The sequence below is a fragment of the Puntigrus tetrazona genome, chromosome 21, assembly GCF_018831695.1.
Source record: "Puntigrus tetrazona isolate hp1 chromosome 21, ASM1883169v1, whole genome shotgun sequence".
Classification (NCBI taxonomy): Eukaryota; Metazoa; Chordata; class Actinopteri; order Cypriniformes; family Cyprinidae; genus Puntigrus; species Puntigrus tetrazona.
The window spans coordinates 1,022,462-1,048,041 of NC_056719.1; the positions used below are offsets into that span (position 1 = coordinate 1,022,462).

The 25,580-nt window shown below is 38.5% G+C and overlaps 1 protein-coding gene and 2 long non-coding RNA genes across 12 annotated transcripts in view; 1 reads left to right on the top strand and 2 right to left on the bottom strand.

The window, feature by feature from the left end:
- Positions 1-4,632, bottom strand: part of LOC122326369 — a 20,898-nt gene extending 16,266 nt beyond the window's left edge. For both annotated transcript variants that reach the window (XR_006247475.1, XR_006247474.1), the window contains exon 1: positions 4,149-4,632. This is a non-coding gene — a long non-coding RNA (uncharacterized LOC122326369). The remainder of the gene's footprint in view (positions 1-4,148) is intronic.
- grin1a (glutamate receptor, ionotropic, N-methyl D-aspartate 1a) lies at positions 1,163-25,550 on the top strand. Of its 9 annotated transcripts, XM_043221221.1 has the most exons (23): positions 1,163-1,805; positions 4,641-4,775; positions 6,090-6,266; positions 9,321-9,383; positions 10,132-10,229; positions 10,705-10,826; positions 11,925-12,099; positions 12,343-12,487; positions 12,734-12,820; positions 12,943-13,078; positions 13,831-13,958; positions 14,041-14,205; positions 14,376-14,494; positions 14,909-15,021; positions 15,120-15,268; positions 15,346-15,503; positions 15,953-16,114; positions 16,377-16,486; positions 16,818-16,963; positions 17,221-17,277; positions 19,393-19,419; positions 19,867-19,977; positions 23,583-25,550. In XM_043221221.1, the coding sequence occupies exons 1-23, from the start codon at positions 1,557-1,559 to the stop codon at positions 23,649-23,651; spliced, it is 2,901 nt and encodes a 966-aa protein (XP_043077156.1). In that variant the 5' UTR covers positions 1,163-1,556; the 3' UTR covers positions 23,652-25,550. The 9 variants fall into 9 exon arrangements, with proteins under 9 accessions (XP_043077156.1, XP_043077147.1, XP_043077148.1 ...); XM_043221212.1 differs by lacking the exon at positions 17,221-17,277 and having other exon boundaries at positions 12,943-13,090; XM_043221213.1 differs by lacking the exon at positions 17,221-17,277 and having other exon boundaries at positions 1,164-1,805.
- LOC122326367 lies at positions 6,276-11,918 on the bottom strand. The gene is made up of 3 exons (XR_006247473.1): positions 11,633-11,918; positions 9,800-10,011; positions 6,276-7,026 (listed from the first exon to the last, which is right to left on the bottom strand). It is a non-coding gene; the product is annotated as an uncharacterized LOC122326367 (long non-coding RNA).
- Positions 25,551-25,580: the final 30 nt, after the last annotated feature.

A 25,580-nucleotide genomic window follows, 5' to 3' on the forward strand; every position in this document is an offset into this window, starting at 1 on the left:
TTGAAGTCTAGGTTTGAGGGACAGAGCAAGTGATTTCATGATTGAAAATGCTGAAATATAGATGGCGTGCTGCTTGCATAATTGAACATCAGTCCTTAAAATACAACTTTGAGCGTTGGTGGTAACATTTAGCTGTCTTAAGTCAGTCTTTTTGGGTGGGTGACTATGCTTGAGGCAGGTGAGCTGAAAATAAAGGTTTGAAATAGAGCAAAAAAGAGTCAAGGAGAACTTCTGTGCATTGGTGCATTAAACGAACCAATACAGTGATCTTTTTAAAACTAATAACTAATCTTTACAAGAGTTTTCTTTTCTGAACCTTAGGGAACCTAAGAGTGCATCAGAACCTTTCTTCTAGCAATATAATTTATTCTTAGGTTATTTGGCTTGGTCTTGGGCAAGAATACAAGGACATTTCCCTATTTGACCATGCCTTAACACTTTATATGTTTTAATCCCAGTTTTTGAATAAGCACAATTTTACTTGGATAGAACAAAGATTTAAGTAATGATCTAAAGTAATGAAATGATGCATTTTATCTGGGACAGATATCTTATGAATGATACCCCATAGGTTGCATAGTAACGTACATAATGCAATAAAACTGTCATTTTTGTCTCATTTAACGCAACAATTTGAGATCTACAGATTTACGAAGTGAATAAACCAGTTATTCAAAATAGGCCTTCCGCAAATTGGATCAATGGTATGTTTAGCTACACTGGGACCAATTTTACTCAATTAAACTTTAAATATTGCTAAATATAATAGCCATATTTGTTATATGGCATAATTCCCCTTCATTTTATCTTTCAGCAACTTTGTTAATGTAAAAAAACGTTCACATTAACTCCATTTCATTAACAGCTGACAACTAATCCCTACATCAGCAACCTACGCATTCAATTCAAGAAAATAGTCCAAAAATGCGTTTGAAACACTGGAACGTGTCGACAAATGGTCGCCGACAGACCTCTCAAAACCATATGTTTCGTTCTACCCGTTTTTTTAAAATAAATAAACAAAACAATCCGCCCCAAATGGAAAAACAATTCCAGCTCTTTTTTAATTTCACGCTTGGATTGTTTGTGACTTCGGAGCGTTTTAATTCTAGCGGAACGCCAACGCGAAAAACTGGAGGAGGTGCGGGGGCGCGCGTAAAAGAGCGCGCACAGCTGTCAGCACCAAGGACAGCGCTCCGCCGCAGAACAACAGCCGACGCGCAGAGACGCATCACTGATTTCTGCTGCCAGGCTTCATGTAGCATGCGACTTTCCTTGCTCTGCCCGTCTGCAGCCTGACTTAACAGTGGGATTAAGAGAAAGGCTGCAGTGGACGCCGGTTCTCTCAGATGCCATCGTCTAAACGATCAGGGCACCATGAGCAGATCGCCGCAGTGTGTGTGAATTTCGTACCTGGGATTTTTTTTTAGCCTAAAACTGCCACACTGGACATTGCTTTCATTCTTGACAAGCGAACAGCTCGAACGAGAGCCTCCGGCAGCACCGGGAAGGGAGGACACTGGGGCTCTCCGTGCGCTCTTCTGGCCGTTCACACGATGCGTCTGCTTCTGCTGGCCGCGTTATTCTCCTGCTCCTGCGTGCGGGGCGGCTGCGAGCCCAAGATTGTGAACATCGGGGCCGTCCTGAGCCAGAAGAGATATGAGCAGGTGTTCAAGGATGCGGTCACGCAGGCGAACCAAGTGTACGGAAGGGATAAATTCAAGTTGACCGCCATCTCCGTCACTCACAAAGCTAATGCGATTCAGATGGCGCTGTCTGTGTGTGAGGATCTCATTTCCAGTCAGGTGGGATTTTTAGTATTAGCGTTGCACTGTGGCATTTTCATGTGGCAAGATCCAGTATTAAATAAAATGGCTTAAATGTTGCTTGAGGGGTAAACATGTTAATGCAATATGCACCACTCAGACTGAGTAAATGTATTAATGAGGCAGTGTTTTTTGATGCATGAAACCTATTGCAAGTACCATTATTTAGATTACTGAAAAGATTATTCTTTAAATATGCAAATATATTCAGTAGAAAGATCTACAGATATACTGATGCCAACTATATTTCTAAACATTTATTGAACTGTAAAACTACAATAAATGCCCTATTTATAGTTTAAAATGTTGTTTAGATTCTTTATGAATTTAGTTGATTTAGTAATAATAAATATGTTTGACTTGAGTAGATGTATATATATATATATATATATATATATATATATATATATATATATATATATATATATGTGTGTGTGTAATAGCAGTGCTAGTATTTAATATATAATACATTCATAATTATAATTAATGTATAATAATATATAAGTGCCAACTGAAGTTTTATTCTGAGATTATGCACACACACACATATATATATATATATATATATATATATATATATATATATATATATATATATATATATATATATAAAATACATTTAGAAGTGCCATCTAAAGTTTTTTTTCTAAAATTAACATTTTTCTTAGACTCCTATGTTAAAATTCACTTTAATAGCAATGAAAGCAACCTATTTATTGCTGTTAAAGTGAAATTACAGTGAAGGCTGATAAAAATGCTAATTTAAAACGACACAGAGGCTTTTGCATTGACCTCTTTCTCTCTCTCTCTCAAATCAAATCAGTTTGTACTTTATTGCCATGACAATTGTTACAATGTATTGCCAAAGCGGTGTTTACACTGAAACTAGAAAAGATATCTATTACTAATAAAGAAATAAATAATAATAATGATTTATAATCAAATACATACATGCATGTGTATAAACAAAATAGAGCATATCAATTCGATTAATTCTACAATTTAATTAACAGTTTAAAATGTAGTGTGTGTGTGGGCTAATTTGTTGACTCCTCCCCTTTTTGTGACAGGCATAAATGTATCTTGATGCAAATAAGGTACAATGTTGTTTTTCTCATAATAAATTGTGTTTTTTGTAACATTTTGAATGCAGGGTAAAGTATTTCAAATTTGGGATAATATGTCTTTCTATGTCCTCATAGTTCTTGCTCTCTCTCTCTCTCTATATATATATATATATATATATATATATATATATATATATATATATAGAGATATATATATATATCTGAGAGAGAGAGAGATGTTATCGGATGTTACAACAAAATGTTAGCCAACAAAATAGTTTTACAGTATAGGCACTGACCTGTGGAGACCGACTTGGACAGTTAAACTTGGTTTGTGGCAGTATATTGAAGCTGCCTAATTCGTTTAGATGTCTAAACAGGACAGCCTGTCAGATGATGATCCAAGCAGGTCGATGGACTCACGGTGGGAGGAAAGGTTAACGTACTGTAGCTGACCCCACAGAGCTTTGATGTCATGAATGAGTGAGATGACGATGCTGGCCGAGGGCAGCAGCTGCAAAACAAACTAGGTGACGCATGAAAAATCAATGATTTTCAATGCAAGTCCTTTCTATCTTCACAGAGTATTACTGAGCTTGACAAAAATAAAAATGGGGGTGGAAGGGTCAGCATGGCATCGGTATCTGCACATTGCAAAATGCCTTTGGGAGAGGAAGCTACTGCAAGTCAGAAATGCTTGAGACATACAGCTAACTCACATTACAAATACACCGTACAAATACTAATGTTTGCTACCGATAAAATGTAAAGAGTGGAAATGCACAGCCACATTTTCATTTTCTATCCATACAAATTCAATTTGATGGTATAATGTAGCCAGGGTGATTTAGTAGTGCTATAATTTAGTAAATAGATTTTTTTATGCCATGTTATAGCCAGAGAAGTGTAAGAGGAGAAACCACGATGCACTGCAGTGTAAAAGTGTAAAAGAGAGACATTTTCACTACTGAATAAACACTGTCACACTCGTGGGAGTAATTCTGCCTGATGCTTTGTTTCATTAAAAGCCTGCACACGCAAAAATGACATTACGCTTTAAGTGCTCTCTGGGCCGGTGATGTCATTACAAAAGTGCTGAGGTAGGAGTCTATCTCAGGCCTGGATACTGCACAGAACACAAACTGGGTTGAACATGAATCTCTCTCTCCTGTCCTGTTCATGGTACTCTCACTAATGTTCACACCGACCTCTCTGGTCAACCCGATGCGTGTCTAGTGCGTAATTATGTACATACCTTCAACGAATTCGGGCCGTAAGGTTGTGTAGCTAGTTAGCGGCATGTCGGGGTAATTGCTGAATAAATTTCTCGGTTGTGTGATATTCTTCCATGCAAAACTGCTGTATCTCTCAGTCTTAGCGCCTTTGGCACAGCGATGTCTCTGCCCACTCTGAAGACATTCTGTGACAGATGGAGCCGATGCCGGAGGGTCTCTCTGGAAACACATAATGTTTTTCTCCATTGTTGTTTTTTTTTTTCTTATACAGCATATTTTTCTGAAAAACAAAAACATGTTTATATACGCCAGATTCCTCTTTGTCTCTTATGCTCCCTTGAGTCCAACCGAACATCCTTCATCATCAATCAATCAAATTGTCAATCTTCAGTGACTGTGATAGATTTATTCACAGAGCGAGGCCAGATCCATGAGTCATAGCGATCATTCCGCTCTGATCCAGTCAGGATACATAGCATGCATTTAAACCAGTTCTGTGATCTAATTCGCAGGTGTACGCCATCCTGGTGAGCCATCCACCGCAGTCCAATGACCATCTGACGCCGACTCCGGTCTCCTACACTGCAGGGTTTTATCGAATACCAGTGGTAGGGCTCACCACCAGGATGTCCATTTACTCAGACAAGGTGGGCTGCAATGAGAGAGAAATTTAATTAGTTTCAGTATGAATCGTTTTAGGTATTGATGAGTGTTTATTTGAGTATGGGGACTAAATCAATGTCCATGCTATGACTAGTTTAATTTGTCATTAAAATGACAAAAGTGCAGTTTGATTGGAAAAGACACAAATAAACTATGCACTATGTTAAAATATCAAGATTTTCTGCTATTTATACTTCTTATTGCAAATGGTGGCAGTTATCTACATCTCTGTATTTTAGTACAATATAAAATAGTATGCTGTAGCAACTTATTGAGTGTAAATTAAAATTTTATTTCAAATTATTAAATAAATGCCACTTTATTTGGACAATAAAGCCACCCATGTACCTACCCTAACCCTACTCAGTACATTATTTTCAACTTTCTTATTATTTAATTTATATCTTATTATTATGCTTTTCTGATGTCATTTCATACATGAAATGGGAGAAAAAAGGTTTGGATTTGAACCCTAGTCAAAATGAATACAACACACATCTTACTATCTTTGCCACTGGAGCTCACAGGAGTTCACCATTTTTGTAATGTTGACTAGCCTAATCACATGATGGTGAGTGGAGTCAGTATAAATATCTTCTGCCAAAAAGGTGTACTTAGTGCAAATAGACTGGTGTATTCAAAATTATGACTGATTCAGTGAACAACTTTTTGGTTATTTAAGTGCATCATCTGGGTATTTAAAGTGAACTTTTCTTGTTAGAATTTTCAATGTGAACACTAACCCTATTTATACGACAAAACATCATAGAATAGTGCATAAGTACGCGATTTAGGACGCACGTACTGTCTTCATGCTACGAATTCGTTCAGAAATGCGATTTTTTTAGTAATGAAACAACCGACTTATGAAATACCTATTTTTATCATTAATTTTCACACAATAATTGCTTAAACAGAATACATTAGTTTTCAAAATCTAATATTTTGAGACGTAATGTCATAAATACAAAACAATGAAATCTATAAAACATAACCAAACAATTTTTTAAACGAATAAATGGCAAAATCCTGAAACTATGGAAGACTTTTGAAGATAGAAGAATGAAAATTCCATGAAAAAATTCTGAATTGCGAGATAAAGTTATAAAAAATTTATTTTTTTAAATGTGTCCCAACTTTCTTCTTTTTCTTTCTACCCTTCTGCCAGTATAATATATAAAAATTACATAATATATAAAGATTGCCTGTAGTTGAAGAAACAGCTTTTTCACTCAAACAAAAGAAATGTCATTTTAAACTTTGTCTCCTGACTTCTTTTCCCTGTTCCCTTCTTCCAGAGCATCCATCTCTCATTTCTCCGCACAGTGCCACCCTATTCCCACCAGGCACATGTGTGGTTTGACATGATGCGGGAGTTCCGCTGGAATCACATCATTCTAATCGTCAGTGACGACCACGAAGGCAGAGCGGCGCAGAAAAGACTAGAAACTCTTCTGGAGGAGAGAGAGACCAAGGTAAGCTATTCCCAGTTCCAGGATTCCCAGTGCGTGCTTGTATGCAAGCTTGTGTGTATCAATCGCAAAAGTCTTCTATGTACGTAACTGTTTTACTTTTTTGTCATGTGATCACATCTCTCATGCCATGTTGTAAATGTTGGCTAACATTCTAAAATCAAAGGCGTCAGCCATGTGTAATGTGGTCTGATTTGACTTAACGTGCGTTATTTGCTCATCTCATGTTGCTTTCTACCACAGTCAAAAACTCCTGTCTATCCACAACAGGAGCAAAATGAAAACCTTAACCTGGGGCGCTGCAAAGCATCAGTGACTTTTAACATATTTATGCTATGTTTATACACTGGTATTTTTGTAGCCTTGAGCCACAGATATGATCCTTGCAATTGGCGAGTCTATCGCCAGTGTCTCTCGAGGTGCTTTAGAGCTGCGGTTGCTTCATAAATACAGTGGTGCATTGTGGGAATTTTGCTCTCGCAGAGATTCTGCTTAGTTTCCTTGGGGATGATAGCTAAATCACCAGCCCACATCCCCTCTGCTCAGCACTGAGGTAATTATTGTTGCCCTCATTGCTGCGAGAGATTATTAACAGTGAAACTATTTAGGTATGGTGCGAATTGAGCTACATACCCACAGAGACACTTTCGCTGCTGGAAAACTGTTGAAATACCAAATTGCTGCTTTATTATAATTTTTCTTCTTCTTCTCAGTACTATTTTTTCTAGAGGTCACCAGTAAGCTGTCATGGCTTACTCTAGTCCTGTGAAGATAAGAAACAACCAAGTATTAATAAAGTGCACATATGTAAGGCATGCAAAATTTGTCCATTTCTTTAAGTATCATAAGTATGAGTGTGTGTGTATATATATATATATATATATATATGTATGTATGTGTGTGTGTGTGTGTGTGTGTGTGTGTATAAAAATGATAATGTGACTTACCATGTGAACAGATTTTTTTGCAACAGGTCATTTTTAAAAGCCTTTTGTGCATTGTGCATCTATTGGAAGAGGTTTTTAAAATATACTTTTTAGACTAGTTTGAATGGGGGCTTATCCTTTTTAAAATTGCCTTTTTTGTGTTCTGAAATGACTTCTAATGTAACTTGATTCGCATTTGTCTTTACCTCTCTAGTTATTTATTATGCCCATGTGAAGCAAAGATGTGCAAAATAAATAAATTTGCTTCGACATAAGTTTTTATCAGATTTTGTAGCTGAGTCATTAGTACGAATGAGTCATTGCTGTTTATCATGCAAAAAAAAACTCTGCTTTTGATTTATTGCAAAGCGAAATTAAATGTAACTAATTTAACTATTTAACTTCATTTTTAAAAATGTAAATCACATTTTTGTTTTGCGCAGTCACAATTAAATGTTTTTCATAAAGAAAAAAAAAAAATTACTCCAAACACTGCAAACATCTGCACAATACTGTTAATTTACTTTAAGCTTCTGAAAGTAATGAAAGCTTTATTTGGCCTTTAAGCACTGCTATTGAAGTTCTAAATTGCCTCCTGAATCATAGACCTGGCAGCCATTTTGTAGCGCTTGTGTAATATGAATATCTACTAGGCTTTCTATCTTGTTATCTGAAGTGCAACATTGATTTAGAATTCACAACATTAGGCTTTCTACACTTTCAGAAATAAAAAATGACCAAAAATTGTGGTACAGCACTTTGTCACTATGGCCGTAGCCTAAAGGAAACATCTTTATACCTCCTTTTAGGGGGAAAGGCATAAAGGTGTATCTTTGATCCCAGAGACAGACTAAAGGTAATTTCTTTCAGATGGTGTACTTTGATCTTATGTCTTATCATTTGTAATTTCTGTTTGAAATAGGTAGCTCCTGCTTTCAGGCTATTTTTTTTTAGCAATTTTGTTCCCATTTGTTCTCATAATCTTATGTAGGCCTAACTCTTGTAATCTTTATTGAAAATGTAATATCTTCTGAAATGACTGTCTTTATGCTTTCATCACTTACACAGCATGAGTTACTGGATAATGTTAATCAAATAGTTTTAGCAACACAAGTTCAAATTGAGAAAATATCTAATGCTATTTAATAGTTATAGAGTAACGAAAGCAAGGCCAACATGGTATATAAATAATGCATATTTATAAATGTATATAAATAAGACCAGCAACTGCTGCGTGTCTAAATAACAGTGCTGAAATTTCACATTGTTTTATATTCCAATGCAGATCGTATTCAAGAGTCTATTTTTATGCACTATGCGCCAAGGATGATTTTCATATTCCTTCTACTATCGGTTTACAAGAGTGTCAGATATAATGAGCTATTTCCAGCGAATGCACAGCGGGGGTTCATGGCGGCAGCATGAGTTCGGTTTAAGAGGTGCTCAGGAAAGGCCAGTGTGTATTCACCTTTTTAATTTCCTTTGAGGTGCCATAATGAGCAAATGCCACGACACGCATATAGGTCACGCATAATTTCAGCAGCCTGAAACGGGAAACGCATGAGAGCGCGCGTCCAGTCTATCGCGGTTTTAGAGCAGTGTTGTGTGTCTATGCAGAGGAAGGTTTATTTATATCACTGCAAAATGGCACTGTTTGAGCCAGGGTTTCCCCCGAGGCCACTGCCCTCAAAACTAAAGCAAAATTCAAGATGGTTCAGGAGAAAAGGTTTTCCTAGTGTGCTTATCTGCAATGATATCTGCAATACTATTGAGCGATTTGTTAACTTGGCAGCCCATCACACTAGTCTGTCATTTTTATTGGATTTGAGTAACGTTACGTTAATAATTCAAGAAAGCGTTCACGCGCCGCCGCAGGTAGCTGATCAGGATTGATGGAAAAGCACCACTTGGTTCCTGAAGGTTTGTAATGTTGTCGAGCTTTGCTAGCTTTGTGCAGGTCTGCAATTTTATGCCAGATGGTCTCTGATGTTTTTTGCAAGTCCCAGTTTTAGGAATTCAAATTTGGAGCAGAAAAGTAAAATTTTGTTGGTTGCTTTACTGCCCACCATTTTCAACTGTTTATAATATTCTTCTGTGTCTGCATATTTTCTCTGTGCACATTACTCATCAGAATAAAAAAAGGAACTATGAAAACCAAGACCAACTGTCCTATGACAACAAGAGAGGACCTAAGGTATATTTGCATGGTCAGTGCACGCCGCCCTCCAAAATCTCTAAACGTAGCTACTAGAACCAGCCCAACCAATCACCGGCCAACCCAGAAATGCCCTTCTCTTGGTAGCACGTGTTTCTTGTTACGTTGAGACGTTACTTTTCCCTTTTTTATGATTTAAATGAAGAATGGATTTCTTTTGAACGATTATTATTTCCGTTTCAGAAAAAAATTTAAACGCTCCGCTTCTTTCATTACCATTTTTTCCTTTTTAATAAAGGATGATGCATGATTCAGAATTTTTACAAAGCAAGCCCATTCTTTGTGGAGATCCGATAGTTTGGGACACAACACTCAGATTCTACTTCCTATTGCAGCATCCCCCGTTGCTCTTTTTTTCTCGACTCTTTTTCTTTGGGGAAATGACTTCCTCTCACCTGTCACTCCCCTTTCCACCTGGTTTTAGTTTCCGGTTGCATCGGTCTCACTCCCCGAAACCTCTAACATGCACGTCCTTCTCTGAAGCCTTGATAACCCTCAGTTTGCATGCGACAATGCCGAAGTTTTTTTTTTCCAAGCTTTTTTATACTTTTATTTTTCATTTTGAAGCAGTTTCCCTGGAACTCTATAATTTTCCCCCTTTTCAGCCCTAAAAAAGAAAAGAAAAAAAACTGAAACAACCAAACCAACCAAAAGTGCTAAATGAGGCAGCATGGTTCAGTTACGGAAGTAAATAGCCTCTTTGACTGATTGTGTACCCCAATCTCAGGCCGAGAAAGTGCTTCAATTCAACCAAGAGACTAACTTAACTGCCCTGCTTCTGGAGGCCAAAGAGCTGGAGGCCCGAGTGATCATTCTCTCTGCCAGGTAAGAGGTTTACTGCATCACAATATTCCAGCAGCGCACCAAAACGTCTGCACTTCACTAATGTACAATTACCAGCAAAAGTAAAACGAATCAGAATGAGTCATCCATATATTTATTTTTTTGCTTCACCCTGCTGAATAAACCACCATATGTGGAGTTTAATGCTGATTACCACAAAAATACGTTTTTTTAAAATAAAATAATCAACACGTCACAAATGCTTTTGATTGAGCCTAACTTGCACTGAACTTGGAAAATAATATGCTTAACGAGCAAGACTTAGCAATAACCTTTGCAGTAGCTACCTGCTACTACAAAAATATCACTACCCAGTCTGCCTTTTCAGCAGGACAGACCTTAGAAATAAATAATACTGAAAAGTCAAAGCAATGGGTTTACCAAACAATTTCATACTTCAGTAAGCTTCTTGTATTTCTGTCAGCGGTTGTAAACCTGTCTGTCTGCCTGCCTTTAGCGAGGAAGATGCAGCCGCCGTGTACAAAACAGCACGCTTCCTCAACATGACAGGCTCAGGCTATGTATGGCTGGTCGGGGAGCGTGAGATGTCCGGTAAAGCTTTGAGCGAGGCCCCTGACGGTACGTAAACCCACTTTAGAACAACTGAGACAGGCAGAGGAAATTAAGCCATTCGTCTCAGTTTGTCTGTTAAACTAGACTAGAGAGGTTTTACTGATGAAGCGAGTAGTGGATGTTAATGTTTGTGTGTATAAATTAACCGTTTAAACATTTAAGCACTTTATGTGTTTAAAGGTTTTAAACGAGTCACTTTAGATTACACAATAATGGTTGCGTTCTTTGATTCGCTGGCAAGATTAATTACAATACTGATTATAATACAATTACTATAATACAAATACTAATTGACTTTTAGAAGATTAATTAAGAAGTTAACATAAAAATGTCATTGTCTTGATATTATTATTCTTTTTTTTTAAATGTGTGTTAATTTATAGAGTGTGGTTTTATTATATTATATTATGTTATTATCTTAATAGTTTGGCTTTGTGAATTTAAAAAGGGTGTTTTTTCAACCCTCCATTTGACGTGTTCTGGTATTGGTAAGCTATAAATGGCCTTTTATGTCCCAGGCACTTCACAAGTCACATATTTGAAAAGTTCGCACTACTGTCGTTGTTGCCCCCAATACACTTGCTCACTTTTTACCCTGCCAGTGTTTTTCTTGTCTTTGTCCTCATTTATAACACTTGTGGAGTCTTCACAATAATCTTATGGAGATCTCTAACAGAACTGGATCTTTTAAACCTTGCTCCAATAACAACAAAAACTCAGCTGAAGTTGGATTTATGTATGAAGTATACCTTAAATCTGATATATTTCATCAATTAGTGTGTGTTAGTGTCTCACAACTGGACAGGACATACCACAGTTTGGGTGGAGGTGGCGCTAGTGGGCTTATTTCAGTAAATCCAACCTCAAGGGTCAAAGCTTGCATTCTGGGCAACATGCCTGTGAAGAACAAAACATTCATTTTACATTCCAATTGACTACTCCCAGTGGAAAAAAATCTGACAAAACATGACTTGACATCTGATTTGAGAGTAATTTACCCATTCTGGCTCAAAGGGTGACCCTATGGGTTTTTTTGTGTTGGAAAGGGCTCCTAAATGTCATGGGTGAACAGCTCACTGCTTCATTTTTAACGTCAACACATAGGGCTTATTGGCCTCCAGCTCATCAATGGCAAGAATGAGTCGGCACACATCAGTGATGCCGTTGCTGTTGTAGCCCAGTCCATCCAAGAGCTCTTTGAGAAAGAAAACATCACAGAACCTCCAAGGGGCTGCGTGGGCAATACCAACATCTGGAAGACTGGGCCACTCTTTAAAAGGTCAGTATCACTAAAGATCATGCGTGCAGCTTACCCATTTAATTTGATTTTGTTTGATTTATTATTTCCCATGACATCATGCTTGAGGGGGCATCCGTGTCATTCCTTGATGGATTTTGACAACCACAGACTGTGATCTAACGCACTGTCACAACACATGATATTTCATCTATGCATATTTTTCATGCATCACATTCACACACAAAAAGTTACTCACAGGTCAGAACTGGCTGTGCTCCGCAGGGTACTAATGTCTTCCAAGTACCCAGAGGGCCTAACTGGACGTGTTGAGTTCAATGATGACGGTGACAGAAAATATGCTCATTACAGCATTCTCAACTACCAGAAGAGCAGACTGATTCAAGTCGGCATTTACAATGGAACACAAGTACTAGTCCTTTCTTTAACAGTGTTTATCATTTCGTGCCATGGGCCCTGAATATTGCTTTAGTTCCCGTGAGCCATACAAAAAGCCAACACTAAATCATAGTATTGCTATAATTGTATTCAGAACCAACCCTGTAATGGCACTTTTGCAATCTATGCAAATTATTTTAGATTAGAGGATTGAACAAAGATCATGAGTATGACTATAAGCCTGTTAATTATCTGCTATAATTATCTGCTTCGTCAGGTGGTGATGAATAAACAGAGGAAGATTATTTGGCCTGGAGGTGAAACAGAAAGACCGAGAGGATTCCAGATGTCTACTCGTTTAAAGGTACAGGGTTCACTACATCTATCCAAAACTTGCTAATAATTTTATGTTATGAATCAGAAATGACCTCAAAGTGATTGATGCCTCATAGAAAAGCTGAACAAAATCCCATTAATCTATTGCAGATAGTGACCATTCATCAGGAACCCTTTGTGTATGTGAAGCCAACTATGCTGGACGGGACCTGCAAAGAAGAGTTCACACCTAATGGAGTCTTAATTAAAAAGGTGATCTGCACTGGACCAAATGAGACCATCCCAGGTAACACATCAGGGACGTTTATGTCACTGTGCTTTTCTACATTCGCCGTCTGGAGATACATACATACATACATACATATATATGCAACAGGTATTTATATATGTATGAATGTAGCAAGTGTGTCCGTGGTATGTGTGTTTTATGTTGTGTGTGACTATTTTTGCTCAATGCAAAATGTACGCATGTGTTTTTTGTGTGTGTGTCGCTTGGGCTTCCGTCGTAGCGTTCCGCTTTGCATATAGTGACAGCTGACAGCTGTGTATGTGCCTTGTGTCGCAGCCTATATAATAAACAGGTAAAGTGTGAAAGTCAGTATGAAAGGATTGTACTCCCTTTAGATTTTGATGCTCCCATCTGTTTGTTGCATCTGTCTGAGATCAGAATGGATGGAAAAATACATCCATTCCAACCACAAGAAGTTGTGGCTATTTCAATTCAGCCAGTACCATAGATTAATTGAAAATTAATTCACACAGCTTTTTAATATTTTATTCCGTTATCATCTGCAAAAAAAAATCTATGACTGGCTGAGTAGCAGAGCGGAAACTGAATTTATAGAAAAGGAACTGATCAGACCTCAGTGCTTGCTAGCAGTTGAGAGCATACACCCTCTAAAAGAGAAAAACAATCTCTGAATGATTGAGTGATTTTAGCATTGGGGTGAGTGAACTGAGAAAGGTGGGCGTTCTAAATATTGACCATTTAATTCTTTCAGACGGAATGAAATTTCACTTTTTCTGGTTTGGTTACAGGACGCCCAATTGTTCCCCAGTGTTGCTACGGATTTTGCATTGACCTTCTGATCAAATTGGCAATGACCATGAACTTCACCTACGAAGTACACCTGGTGGCAGATGGGAAATTTGGAACACAAGAAAGGGTAAGCAAACTTTCGCGTCTTGCCAAGTACAGGCAAGATAATTGTCAAAAGATTGCTTTCTACTTATCTTTTGGTGATATAGGTAAATAACAGTAACAAGAAGGAATGGAACGGTATGATGGGCGAACTCCTGGGTGGCCTTGCTGATATGATTGTTGCACCTTTGACAATCAACAATGAACGAGCCCAGTACATAGAATTCTCCAAGCCTTTCAAATACCAGGGATTGACTATCCTTGTTAAAAAGGTACGATTACACTACCCAAACTACCACATTCTATTTATACATTACATTGGTCATTGGTATACATACATCATTAGTATAGCTTTTTTGAAAAAAGTCACCACTGGCTAATGTATCCTCATGACAGCATTGCTGTGCTACATTTATGTTAGTGACCATGCAATGTGTTTCAGGAAATACCTCGCAGTACACTGGACTCATTCATGCAGCCTTTTCAGAGCACACTGTGGCTACTGGTGGGTCTATCGGTGCATGTGGTGGCGGTGATGCTTTACCTACTAGACCGGTTCAGGTACAAGAAGACATTGGTTTAAGAGTGAGGCTACCTGTTCTATGTATGTCCATGGGGTGGCTGTATGCACATGTTGTTTGTTATTTTAAATTAGTTTGTTTCACCCACTGGGATCATGTAGCACTTTTGTTTCAGGATGTATCCACAGTACATGAGAGTACTGAACACGTTACATTATCATTGTCACCATGGAGGTGGGGGAAGTTGGGTACTCTGTGAGCCTGTTCTTTTCCATCTCGTTCTGTCTTCTGCTGTCTGCTCTGTCTCTCTGCCTTGCTTCACATCTGTTATTGTTCTCTCTATGGTATCTGCAAGCAGGCCAATTCTAAGTGACTTTGGATACTGGAGCATATATATGGGTTCTCTGCCTATTCTCTTTCTGAACATTTTCACTGTTTGATCTGGTTTTCCCAGCCCATTTGGAAGGTTTAAAGTAAACAGTGAAGAAGAAGAGGAGGATGCCCTCACCTTATCTTCAGCTATGTGGTTTTCCTGGGGCGTCTTGTTAAACTCTGGAATTGGAGAAGGTGATGTGAAATCTAACATTGTTTTTATTATGAAATCAAATAAAATTAGTTACTTAACATATGTTTGACTACTACTGTACTTAACAAATGTTGTCCAGGTGCCCCACGTAGTTTTTCAGCGAGAATCTTGGGAATGGTGTGGGCTGGCTTTGCTATGATCATAGTAGCATCCTATACTGCCAACCTGGCTGCCTTCCTAGTGTTGGACCGGCCTGAGGAGCGCATCACCGGCATCAATGACCCAAGGGTATGCTGCTCTGAGCATTTGAACAACCAAAGTAAAGCTTTTCAAAATGCATAGTGAGTTTGCATTTTTTTTTCCAGCTGAGGAACCCATCAGACAAGTTCATCTATGCCACAGTGAAGCAAAGTTCGGTGGATATTTACTTCCGGCGACAAGTTGAGCTGAGCACCATGTACCGCCACATGGAGAAGCACAACTATGAAAGCGCCGCTGAAGCCATCCAGGCTGTTCGGGACAAGTGAGTCACTGCTGGGTAGACACCAGCAGGTCTGGCCTCATGGTCAGTCAATCGGTCAGTTAGTCTTGAGGGTCCTGGGCCTGCAGGTCTCAGGTACATAAATCAGTGCCAGCACTTACTGCACTAACCTGCGACCCTGGTCCATAACCCCACACAGGAGAGGCCCAGCTATGTGCCACACATAACATATATTAACATTGAGCTAAAGAACACCTTTTTCAGGTTTTCAGCAAAAACGTCATTGAGGGAATCCAATGGGGGACAAAGCTCCACTCGTCCGGCATTGGATTTCATTTGCCTATGAGGTGGCAGTCTAGATTTCTGGTAACACAAGTCGCACAAGCGGGGTGGGCGGGGTCGGGGTGCCACGAGTGTGTTGTTTCTCACTGTATTGTTGCACCGTAACCCCCCACCCTTCCCGTCCTCCTCCCTTCCCCCTGCCCCAACAGCAAGCTGCATGCTTTCATCTGGGACTCTGCGGTGCTGGAGTTTGAAGCCTCGCAGAAGTGCGACCTGGTGACCACGGGAGAGCTGTTTTTCCGTTCGGGCTTTGGCATAGGCATGCGCAAGGACAGCCCCTGGAAACAGAATGTGTCCCTGGCTATTCTCAGGTCTGTCCCAGCCGAAGCAGCATATCGTACGCATCTGTATAGTTTTATGTTGTATAAAATCTCATCATTGGACACTTACTCATCTCTCTCTGTGTATTTCCCCTCTTTCATCCCTGCTCTGTTGTCTGTGTGCTTGATCATATATGTGTTTGTGTGTATGTGCTGTGGTTGTGGTGACTTTGTGGGATTTATCGGTACTTTCTACCAAAAACAACTTATTAACTTTTGAACTTCTCTTCCTGCTCTCCACCACCCCTTGCAGTTCCCATGAGAATGGCTTCATGGAGGACCTAGATAAAACCTGGGTGAGATACCAGGAGTGTGACTCAAGGAGCAATGCCCCAGCCACACTCACCTTTGAGAATATGGCAGGTATGGTCCATTTCAGGTACAGAGAAACCTAAAAGAGATTGGACAAAAAAGGTACAGTAGGTAAGGTATTGGGGCCTTTTTTTGTCCAATGCTTTTAGTTGTCGTTTTATGCTCACCTGTGTTGGTGTTCACATTTGTAACAAACTCATTAACCTTTAACATCCATCCATTTTGCATGGTTTTCAGCAGCAGGCCCCAAATATTTGGGCAATACATGTAGGATTCCATCACACAGAGGCTCCACCACCTCCAGCTCCTCAGTGGGTTGATTCGAAGAATACTGTGTCTGCGTTAATCGTCTGACAGTTTCATTCATTCCTCTCATTCACAGGTGTCTTCATGTTAGTTGCTGGAGGCATTGCAGCTGGGATCTTCCTCATCTTCATCGAGATTGCATATAAGCGCCATAAAGACGCCCGCAGGAAGCAGATGCAGCTAGCCTTTGCGGCCGTCAATGTTTGGAGGAAGAACCTACAGGTAAGGTAGCTCTCTCCTACAACACAAGTGGTAAAAAGAAGGGTGAACATGAGGGAATGACCTCCCAACAGACTTATACATAAGAAGGTATTTTTTCACTCATACCTTTACTAAAAACAGATCTTTGGTTGCACTGCTTGGTGTGGTGACCAAAGGTGGACGATCTCCATTGCTTGTTCTTAGGCGTCTAAAAGGGCCTGGAATTGTCTAGGCTGCTCTGGTTCAATCAGCCTCCTTCTTCTTGTCTGTCCCAACAGGACAATAAGGAGAGCTCAGGGAGTCAAGCTGTGGGTGCGGCTGGGACTCCATCTTTAGTATGTAAAACAAGCTGATCTATTTTGTTGCCACGCCATCCTTGCTACGCGAATCAGTATATCTAAAACAGCTGATATGCTTAGTTATTCATCAGAATATGAAGCTGCTTTCATGGCATGAACCACTTAAATGCTTTAAACCACTTAGTGTATCAAAAATAGATGAAATAAAACTACCTGAAGATGATGTCAAAATAATGTTTGCGATATAAAAACTTGATTAGGTACATTGTACATTATCAAGCTATCCTAAAGAGAACAAGAAGCTAATTAGATGTTAAGTAAGACATAGATGTTAGTCCTAATCTCAAACTATCTTATATAACTTAAATCTTATATAACTTAAAAACAGTGCAAAAGTAATATGACATAAAACACATTATAGAAGTTAATATTTCAAAAGCTCAATCCAGCACATCCATATATTGTCTACATATAGTCTAACACAGTCCAATTGAAATGTCTTCTACAAACTCTTGCTTACCTGTGTGTCCTTTAAGACCAATGTTGTCTAGTGAGAAGTCCTGGGAGGTCTTCCCAGTGGGACTGTGATGTTTGCTGAGGGGTGGGTCAGTGGGGAGGGAGATGGGTAGAAATACAGTGAGGCTGTGAGAGCCTCAAGCTGCTTCTTTGTTCAAAATGACAAAAGGTCAGAACTGCTGCAATAAAATAAACAGCAGTAGCAGTGAAAGGTAAGATCACAGTCGCTTGTCTTTGTGAGCAGGTCAGTTTACTGTCAATGTCTGTCATCTGCCTCACATGTATAATTGTCTCTGTATGTTTATGCATGTAGGCTCTTATGCAGAAAGGTCAAGCAAACACAAAAACACTTTAAATTTGGAGACTAGAAGATAAGATAAAATTGAGGGGTTGATTTAAATGTGGATTAATCAATAAACGTTAGTTTGTATACATCATTCACTGTGGCATTTAATGTTTTTGTCAGCTTTTCCTTTATGTATGGGAATTTACACAACTTTTTGATGGTGATATCTTTGTGAGCTTGAGTATAAATATAAATGTTTTGTGTGAGTGCTCCTATATGAATGTTCATATTCAAACACCCATTTGCACCTGTGTGTACTGCACCTTCATAAAGGGAACTTAGTGTAACACACACACACACACACTGCACTTCTGAATAATCTGCCCAATTTGCAATTTTGTCCACTGGGTTGTTCCACTGTCATCTCAAAAGCACCGAGATGTCAAAAACAAGCTGCCCACATTACAATGGCTAATGGTTGTCTCTTGGAGCAGAGCCCATTCAGAAGTGCACTGCCTTCAGGAAAATGAGAAAACAAATGGAAATACAAAAAAAAGGATGATGCAAAACTTAATGATGCGTGAATGTGCTCTCATGAGATACTATGACAAAGCTTGCAGCCAGTTACGTATCTTACTGTGCCGGTAGTCTACATGGGTCCAGCATGCTAAATGCACAGACAGTGCTCTGACCAAAGCCAAATAGGGCTTATTAATATTTTTTTCTTTGTTAAAAGCATAAAATTGATGCAGGACAAACAAGTGTGTGTTTAGCAAAGTTGTGGTAAAACATTGTGGTAAATCCCAAAATGGAAGACTTTTTAATTTGCAGCAGGGGTCAAATGATTTTGTGAAACTTTCAAAGGACCGCAACAAATGTGAAGATGATCCTGAGAGTTTTCCATCAGCCAAAGTCAACTGTATGCTTGTCCACATTTTGCTTACTTATTCACACCCTTGCTCCTACTGCCCTCTGCATGAGTTTAAATGAAATTCACACCACATTTAACCCAACTACCTGACCCCCATTACTTACTGTATGTGTGGTGTGGATTTCCGTTATACCCTACAAAAGTATAACGCTCAAAGAGGGTTCTTATAAGTATTCATGTATTGATTAGTATTACTTCATATCCTGTGCTCTCTTGGCATTTTATTGGTTGCTCTACTTCCCTATAAGAGTGTTGTTTTGTTTTGTGATATTACAGACTGCTTGGCTTTGATGTCATTATTTCCTCAGCAAACCCATTTTGCTGCCTTCTGCTTTTGCTTATGGATCTTAAAGTCATATGATCTTTAAAGCAAGTGGATAAATATTCATTTATTTTTCTGTTTTCCTCCCCAATGCAGCCCTCTTCCTCTGTAGAGACTCAGGATGTAAGAATACCTTAATTCGACCTTTTCTTACACAAACACACCCAGTCTTGTGCTATACCTACGTACCATTTGTAGAGGCCAGAGAGTAGCCGTGTGGGGCACCTTTGTTGGACAGTGGGAGGGAAAGGGGCAAAAAGGTCCCAATCTTCTTCTGTGCCTAAAACCACAAAGTGTTAAGAAGTATTTAATAAACAGAAACAGAGCAAAACAGATGCCAAGGAAGATCATTTGCGAATTTGAAAGTGCTGCCACTTCATGCAACCAAATCTGTTGCATCTGTTACTACCAATTCTTAGTCTCTTTGCCTCAAACAAGTCTGACTTCCATTCACACTTATAGATCGTTGGGTTTAAGATAGCTTATCAACGGGGAACGAGGGGATGTGGTTTTGGTAGTTGGAAACCAGCCAGAGAACATGAATAATTGTTCTACGTATATTTATTTTAGGATAGAAAAAGTGGTAGAGCAGACAGCGACCCAAAAAAGAAACCCTCTTTTAGGTCCATCAGTACCACCCTGGCCTCCAGCATCAAGAGACGTAGGTCCTCCAAAGACACGGTAAGGAGGTTAAGGAATGGCATCTCTTTTTACTCGGCCGGTCTCTCTTCCTCTTTCTGCGTCTGTCTTTCTCTCGTCCTATTCTTCCGCTCTTCTCTCTGTATCTACTTTCTTCTGTCTTAAACGACATGTCATGTCTGAAACCAAGAGAGCCGCATTTCTCTCTGGTTATTCCTCCATTCCTGGCATCTCGGCCATGGCCACGTGTCTGTCAGTCAGTCATCGAGTCACCATCCAGACCCCATCTCTCAGTTAGGACTTAAGAGCTCAGCCATCCTTAAGAGTTAAGCTGAAAGGTTTTAGGACCCAGTGATCAGGGAAAAGGTTGTAACCTAAGAGCTGTTCCAAGAGGAGGGGGCGCTGCACAATGCCTGATGTTTCTGGGCTGCTTCTCTCCCTATTGCAACCTCTGGATGTGGAGTGTGTGTTAGTGCGGGTGGTGTGGGTGTGCCTCTTTTTGGTGGGATGTGTTGTGCGTAATTGTGTGTTTCTCGTCCCCAAACCTGCCTGATGTTTTTGATATGAACAGTCAAATCTTGCGATGTTTGTATCCCCGACGGCATGCTTTAGTGTTGTGGTGTTTGATCAGAGCAACCGATACCATGCAGACTAACTCATTTTTTTTTTAAACAGCGGAACTTCCCTGTCAGACATTGGAATCATCAATTAACAATGATTTTCTTTTGTACAACTGTTTTGTTTGAGGTCCTAACAAAATTTACTTTAAGGAATGGGAATCTGAATATGAATTCTGTCATCGTTTACTCACCTTCATGTTGTACCAAATCTGTATGATCTTCTTTCTGCTGTGGAACACAAAAGAAGATGTCCAAGATGCTTTTCTCCATTCAGTAATACAGCAGACAGTGACCAAGGTCTCTCAACGTCTAAAAAAACATCATAAAAGTACCATAAAAGTAGTCATTTATGTGCCATATTCAAAGTCTTAATAAGAAGTAATAAAACATGCAACAAATTACTTTTGATATCAGTGGCATAAACCTTTAATGCAATGTAAATTAAATTTAAGAGCTATTAAAATTTTCAGGGAACAGCTTCAATCTGATCCTCCTACAACATTGTGTGGCTTTGGAAGACTTGGAATATAGCGTTAACAGCAAAAAAATTAAATTAAATATATATAAATTATTGTGCTGCCATAGTAAAACCTTTCCATAAAGTTCTTTAACTATATATACTACATATATACTTGCACTTAGCATAACATAACATAACTTTTGATTAACATTAATATGAGTTGCTATGGCACCACAACTTATTAAGTAGGGCCTTAAAATATATATACATGATTGTTAGTTGTTTCCCTCCATTTTTAGCCCTATTTGCAATGTTATGGGAATTATGTTACTTTTGTCCTTTTAAAATGTTTAAGAACATGGGGAAAGTTGTTTGGGGTGGTGAAAGGAAGAAAAGGCACAACAATCCAGGTGAAAAGAGTAGCAATCCACAGTGTTTAACCATCCTTTTATTTCTTGATATCAGTGTCGCCTCTCTTTCTATATAAGTGGATGTATATGGATTTATAACTGTCGACGTCCCCCACATGATGTACATGCTACACAGCCTCTCTCTTCCTCTGCAAGCATGCAATATATCTGTCGTAGAAGTAGAGACTGTGTTTTGGTTGCCTTAGTAGAAGTAGTTGCATTTTTTTTTTTGTGGTAGTGATGATACACACACTTTTTGTCTCTTTTGCTGATTCACTGTCTCTCACCAGGGGGCACTGTGGGCTTGATTTGGAAGTGCCAACAGCAAGCCTTCTAAGTGAACATAACAAGAACTCTCTCATGCTCTCTGAGGCGTGCTAAGGGCATTCTTGATGCAACACTGAGGAAGACAAAAAAAAAAAAATCAAAAAAAAAAAAAAAACCTCCCGGTGTCATCAGAAGTATTGCTGAATATATCTATTCTGCAATATGATGATGATAATCTTGACCATGAGAACGTTTGCCTTAAGCTTTGGCTTTTAAGAGTTGTTGCATCATATTTTGAGCTTATAAGCTTATTTATTGGCAATGGCATAGTAATAAAAAACAGTAAGCTATAAAAGAGGACACATGCTATAATTAGTATGGTAAATATTAAATTCATTTGTAGAAATTGTTTACAAGAAATGTTATTTTGAAATTATTTTGAAATGAAACATCCAAACATTGCATGTGTCCTTGGTTTTTGCTAAATTCTTAAATCTTAGTACAATCTGAAACTCTCTGCTGCTGCTTTTACATCAATATATGTATTTTGCTTTTTTGAAAAAATGTATTTAATAGGTACATACATATCGGTCTTGATGAGCGGATTACCAAAAAAAGAAAAAAAATGTTTGTCAGCTTAACCAAAAAAGCTCTCTGTGCCTCAATTTCACAGTTTGCCACAGCAAGGAACAGAACTTGATAATGACACAACTGCAATAATCCTGACAGATCAAAACACTTTGTTTCAATAAAAATGTCCTTGCCGTTGCAACATGGCAAGCCACACTGAGAGACATTTTATAGCTTACAAAAAAATTAAAGCAAAAAAAATGTTATAATTGCCTTCTGACTGGGCACCTGCATGTCATTGAGTGTTTTGCCAACCCGGCACTGCAGATGCCCATGTGAGAAAACAGCTTGTTGCCCTTCTAACACGTCTAAGCTTGAGATGAGGAAACAGGAACTGCAACTGAATGAGAATTAAATATAATAAAGTATTTGAACATTTGAGCCAAGTTTAAAAATGTAGTAACGTCATTGCATTGGACAACAAAATAAGAAAGCAACTGGTATTTGTGTCCATTAACAAACTTTACAAGAAATACTTTGGTTGTTAGGATTTAATACTGTTCTAAAATGTTTTTACGGATACTTTCTTGACCCTATCTGGTTTAAAAGTTTAAAATGGAACTGTCCATAGTTAATGTTATGAACTACAGCTCTGTTTACTCTGCTAGGGCGCCGGTGTGAACGTGAGGGGATCTGATATCATATATCCACTAGAAACCACAGTGAGCCAACTGGGTTAAAAGCGACTGCAAATATAGCTTGGAAAAAAGGTCATTGGTTAACATCACTTGTTTGCAGATGCCAATTGGTTTATATTTCATTATATAATGCAATGACAGTCATATATTTTTAAGTGTGTCGCAAGTGTCCAAATACATTTTGACTTTTGACCCAATAATCCTTATATAACACATAGGTTATTAGGTGACCTAAAAACCATCTCTCAGCAGAGAACCTGCTTCCTCTTCTTTGAAAATAATTCTAAATACCACCTAAGGCAGCAAGATAGCTGGAAGAACACTTCTCCCACACCAATTGAAAATTTTATAACCTCCTTGGATGTAACAGAATTTTTAAGTGTTGCATTCAATTGTAAAACATAGCCCTTAAAATGTTTTTGAGTCCTGGCCTGAAGGCAAAATTTAGTCCAATGACATCTGAAACATTCAATGGTTGAGTACTTGTTTTGGATTTGCATGCTACCTGCTGCCTTGGGGGTAAAGAAGGAAATTCCGTTCTGGGCTTTTGGGAAAGAGGAAAGGTAACAGTCGCACTAATGTTCTCTATCCTGTGTGTTTTCTACCTTGTCTCTTTCTACAGCAATACCCACCCACAGACATTACGGGCCAACTCAACTTGTCCGACCCGTCTGTCAGCACGGTGGTGTGAGGCAGAGAAAGAGGGAGAGTTTAACATAAAGACATGCTCATTCTTTAGAGACAAACGAGATGGAACTAGAGAGGAGCGTTGTAGTACCGTTCCTCTAGGTTTTGCACAGTGGATCCATCACGGACGAGAACTACTGAGCCACTTCACCTTTATGAAGAGCCAATGGGACCTGTTGGGATTTCATGGTGGACTGCAAGGGATGGCATGACCCTGCAACGCACTGGAGCACTGCGAACACACAGACCATATAAACACATAAACACATAGACCATCACAGCTTGATGCTAAAATTAGTATACTATCATTCCATCCACCAGTACTTCTTCTGTATAAATTCTTTATGATTATGTAGAAATATTTCTTATTAGTATTAGTGCTTATTCTTATGTTAAGTGGTTTAAGTATTGTACAGTATAATTTAGAACAAGGAACAAAACATTTCATGTTGCAAGGCCGATTCTACGGCCGTTATTTAGACAATTAACTAGTTGTAGTACGTATTAGATTAATTACATTCATCATTTGCATATGATATTTATCTTCTATACCATTTTTATTGTTTTATTTGCGTTCGGCTCATTGTTTTTTATTCTTTGTCTATATAATCTATAAAGGCAAAATGTCAGCCAATCAAGCACATGATCTGTGCTGTTTCATATATCATTGTCTTTCATATTCTAACATCCCTTTGCATGTAATATGCATGCAAATTTGTCCCTAAAGAATTATGGACAAGAAAAATACACAGTATTACCCCCCTCCACATATCGTGGAAGAGGCATTCAACGTTTATATTTAAGATGTGGCTTACTGCACATCAGTTAATTGCAAACTCTCCTTCAAAGTTCTTCCTCTTTAAACGCAGTTGTTCTCAACCTTAGTCTGAAGGGTGCATCAAGGGGCCGAGTTTTTCATCCAACTAGCACTTGGCTTCTCATGCAAAATCGTCTCTATGTGTCATCTCCACAGATGACCTCAGAGATATTTTACATGAGAAAACCCCAAGTGTGCCCTTTTATTTTCAATGCTGGTGCTGTATTTTCGTATACACCTATTAGTTAGATGGCAAAACTGGCCCGTTCCCAAGTTCTGGGGTTGAGAAACATCAACAAAAGCTATACAGATAAGGACTGCTTACTGTAAATGTTCGCCTAATGCTATTTATATTACCCATGGAAACTCCCCTATAAGAGAGATCATACCCAGCACTTTAATGTGAATCTGTCGGAAGCTATACGCATATGGAAATTATGCAATTTGCCAAATGTTGATTGTAATATTCATACTTGATATGAAAATGCACATTTGAGAATGCGAAATATGTTATATGTAACTGTCAGCTGTTTGAAATTGACAAAACACTCCTTTTCTAGATTTCATTTATCAAGAGATTTACATTTGTTTCTGATATATCAGAGGTAAACTGTTTCGAGTGCATATCATATATATCTTCTGTTTACTACTATAAGCTTACACTACTTTAGGTTTTAGTATTTTCAAACTGACAGGTGTATGTACAGTATGTTTTTCTCATTGTTTGGGTCAATGAATGTGGTTTGTACTTCAGAAGAAAGATGTATTATATCTGATTTCAGGGCATGTGAACACTGAATTCAGTTTATGTTGCCTGGACTGCAAGATTGCAGATGATTTTAAGAAAAATTGAAAAAAGGGAGTGTTTTTATGAGAAACTGTCACATTGTAAATGACAAACACAATTAGATAAATAGCATCACATACAGTGACACACATATCCTGAGCATAAAAGTGTTACTTTAATAAGTGCTTCATCATGTTTCGGTTCATTTTAGATATATCTTCAATGCATTTTGACAGAATATATAGAAATAACATTTCTGTGTGCCAATAAATTTGTGCCATGTCAGTTGCAGACCACAACTAAGTGTCTTTTCAATTTTCTGAGCATGA

What these genes read in the sequence shown, in the direction of transcription:
- grin1a (XM_043221221.1), top strand. Translation starts at nt 1,557, where the DNA reads ATGCGTCTGCTTCTGCTGGCCGCGTTATTCTCCTGCTCCTGCGTGCGG. An exon ending in TGTCCATTTACTCAGACAAG is followed by an intron (nt 4,776 to 6,089) that starts GTGGGCTGCAAT and finishes CCCTTCTTCCAG; the next exon opens with AGCATCCATCTCTCATTTCT. An exon ending in GTAGGTCCTCCAAAGACACG is followed by an intron (nt 19,978 to 23,582) that starts GTAAGGAGGTTA and finishes CTCTTTCTACAG; the next exon opens with CAATACCCACCCACAGACAT.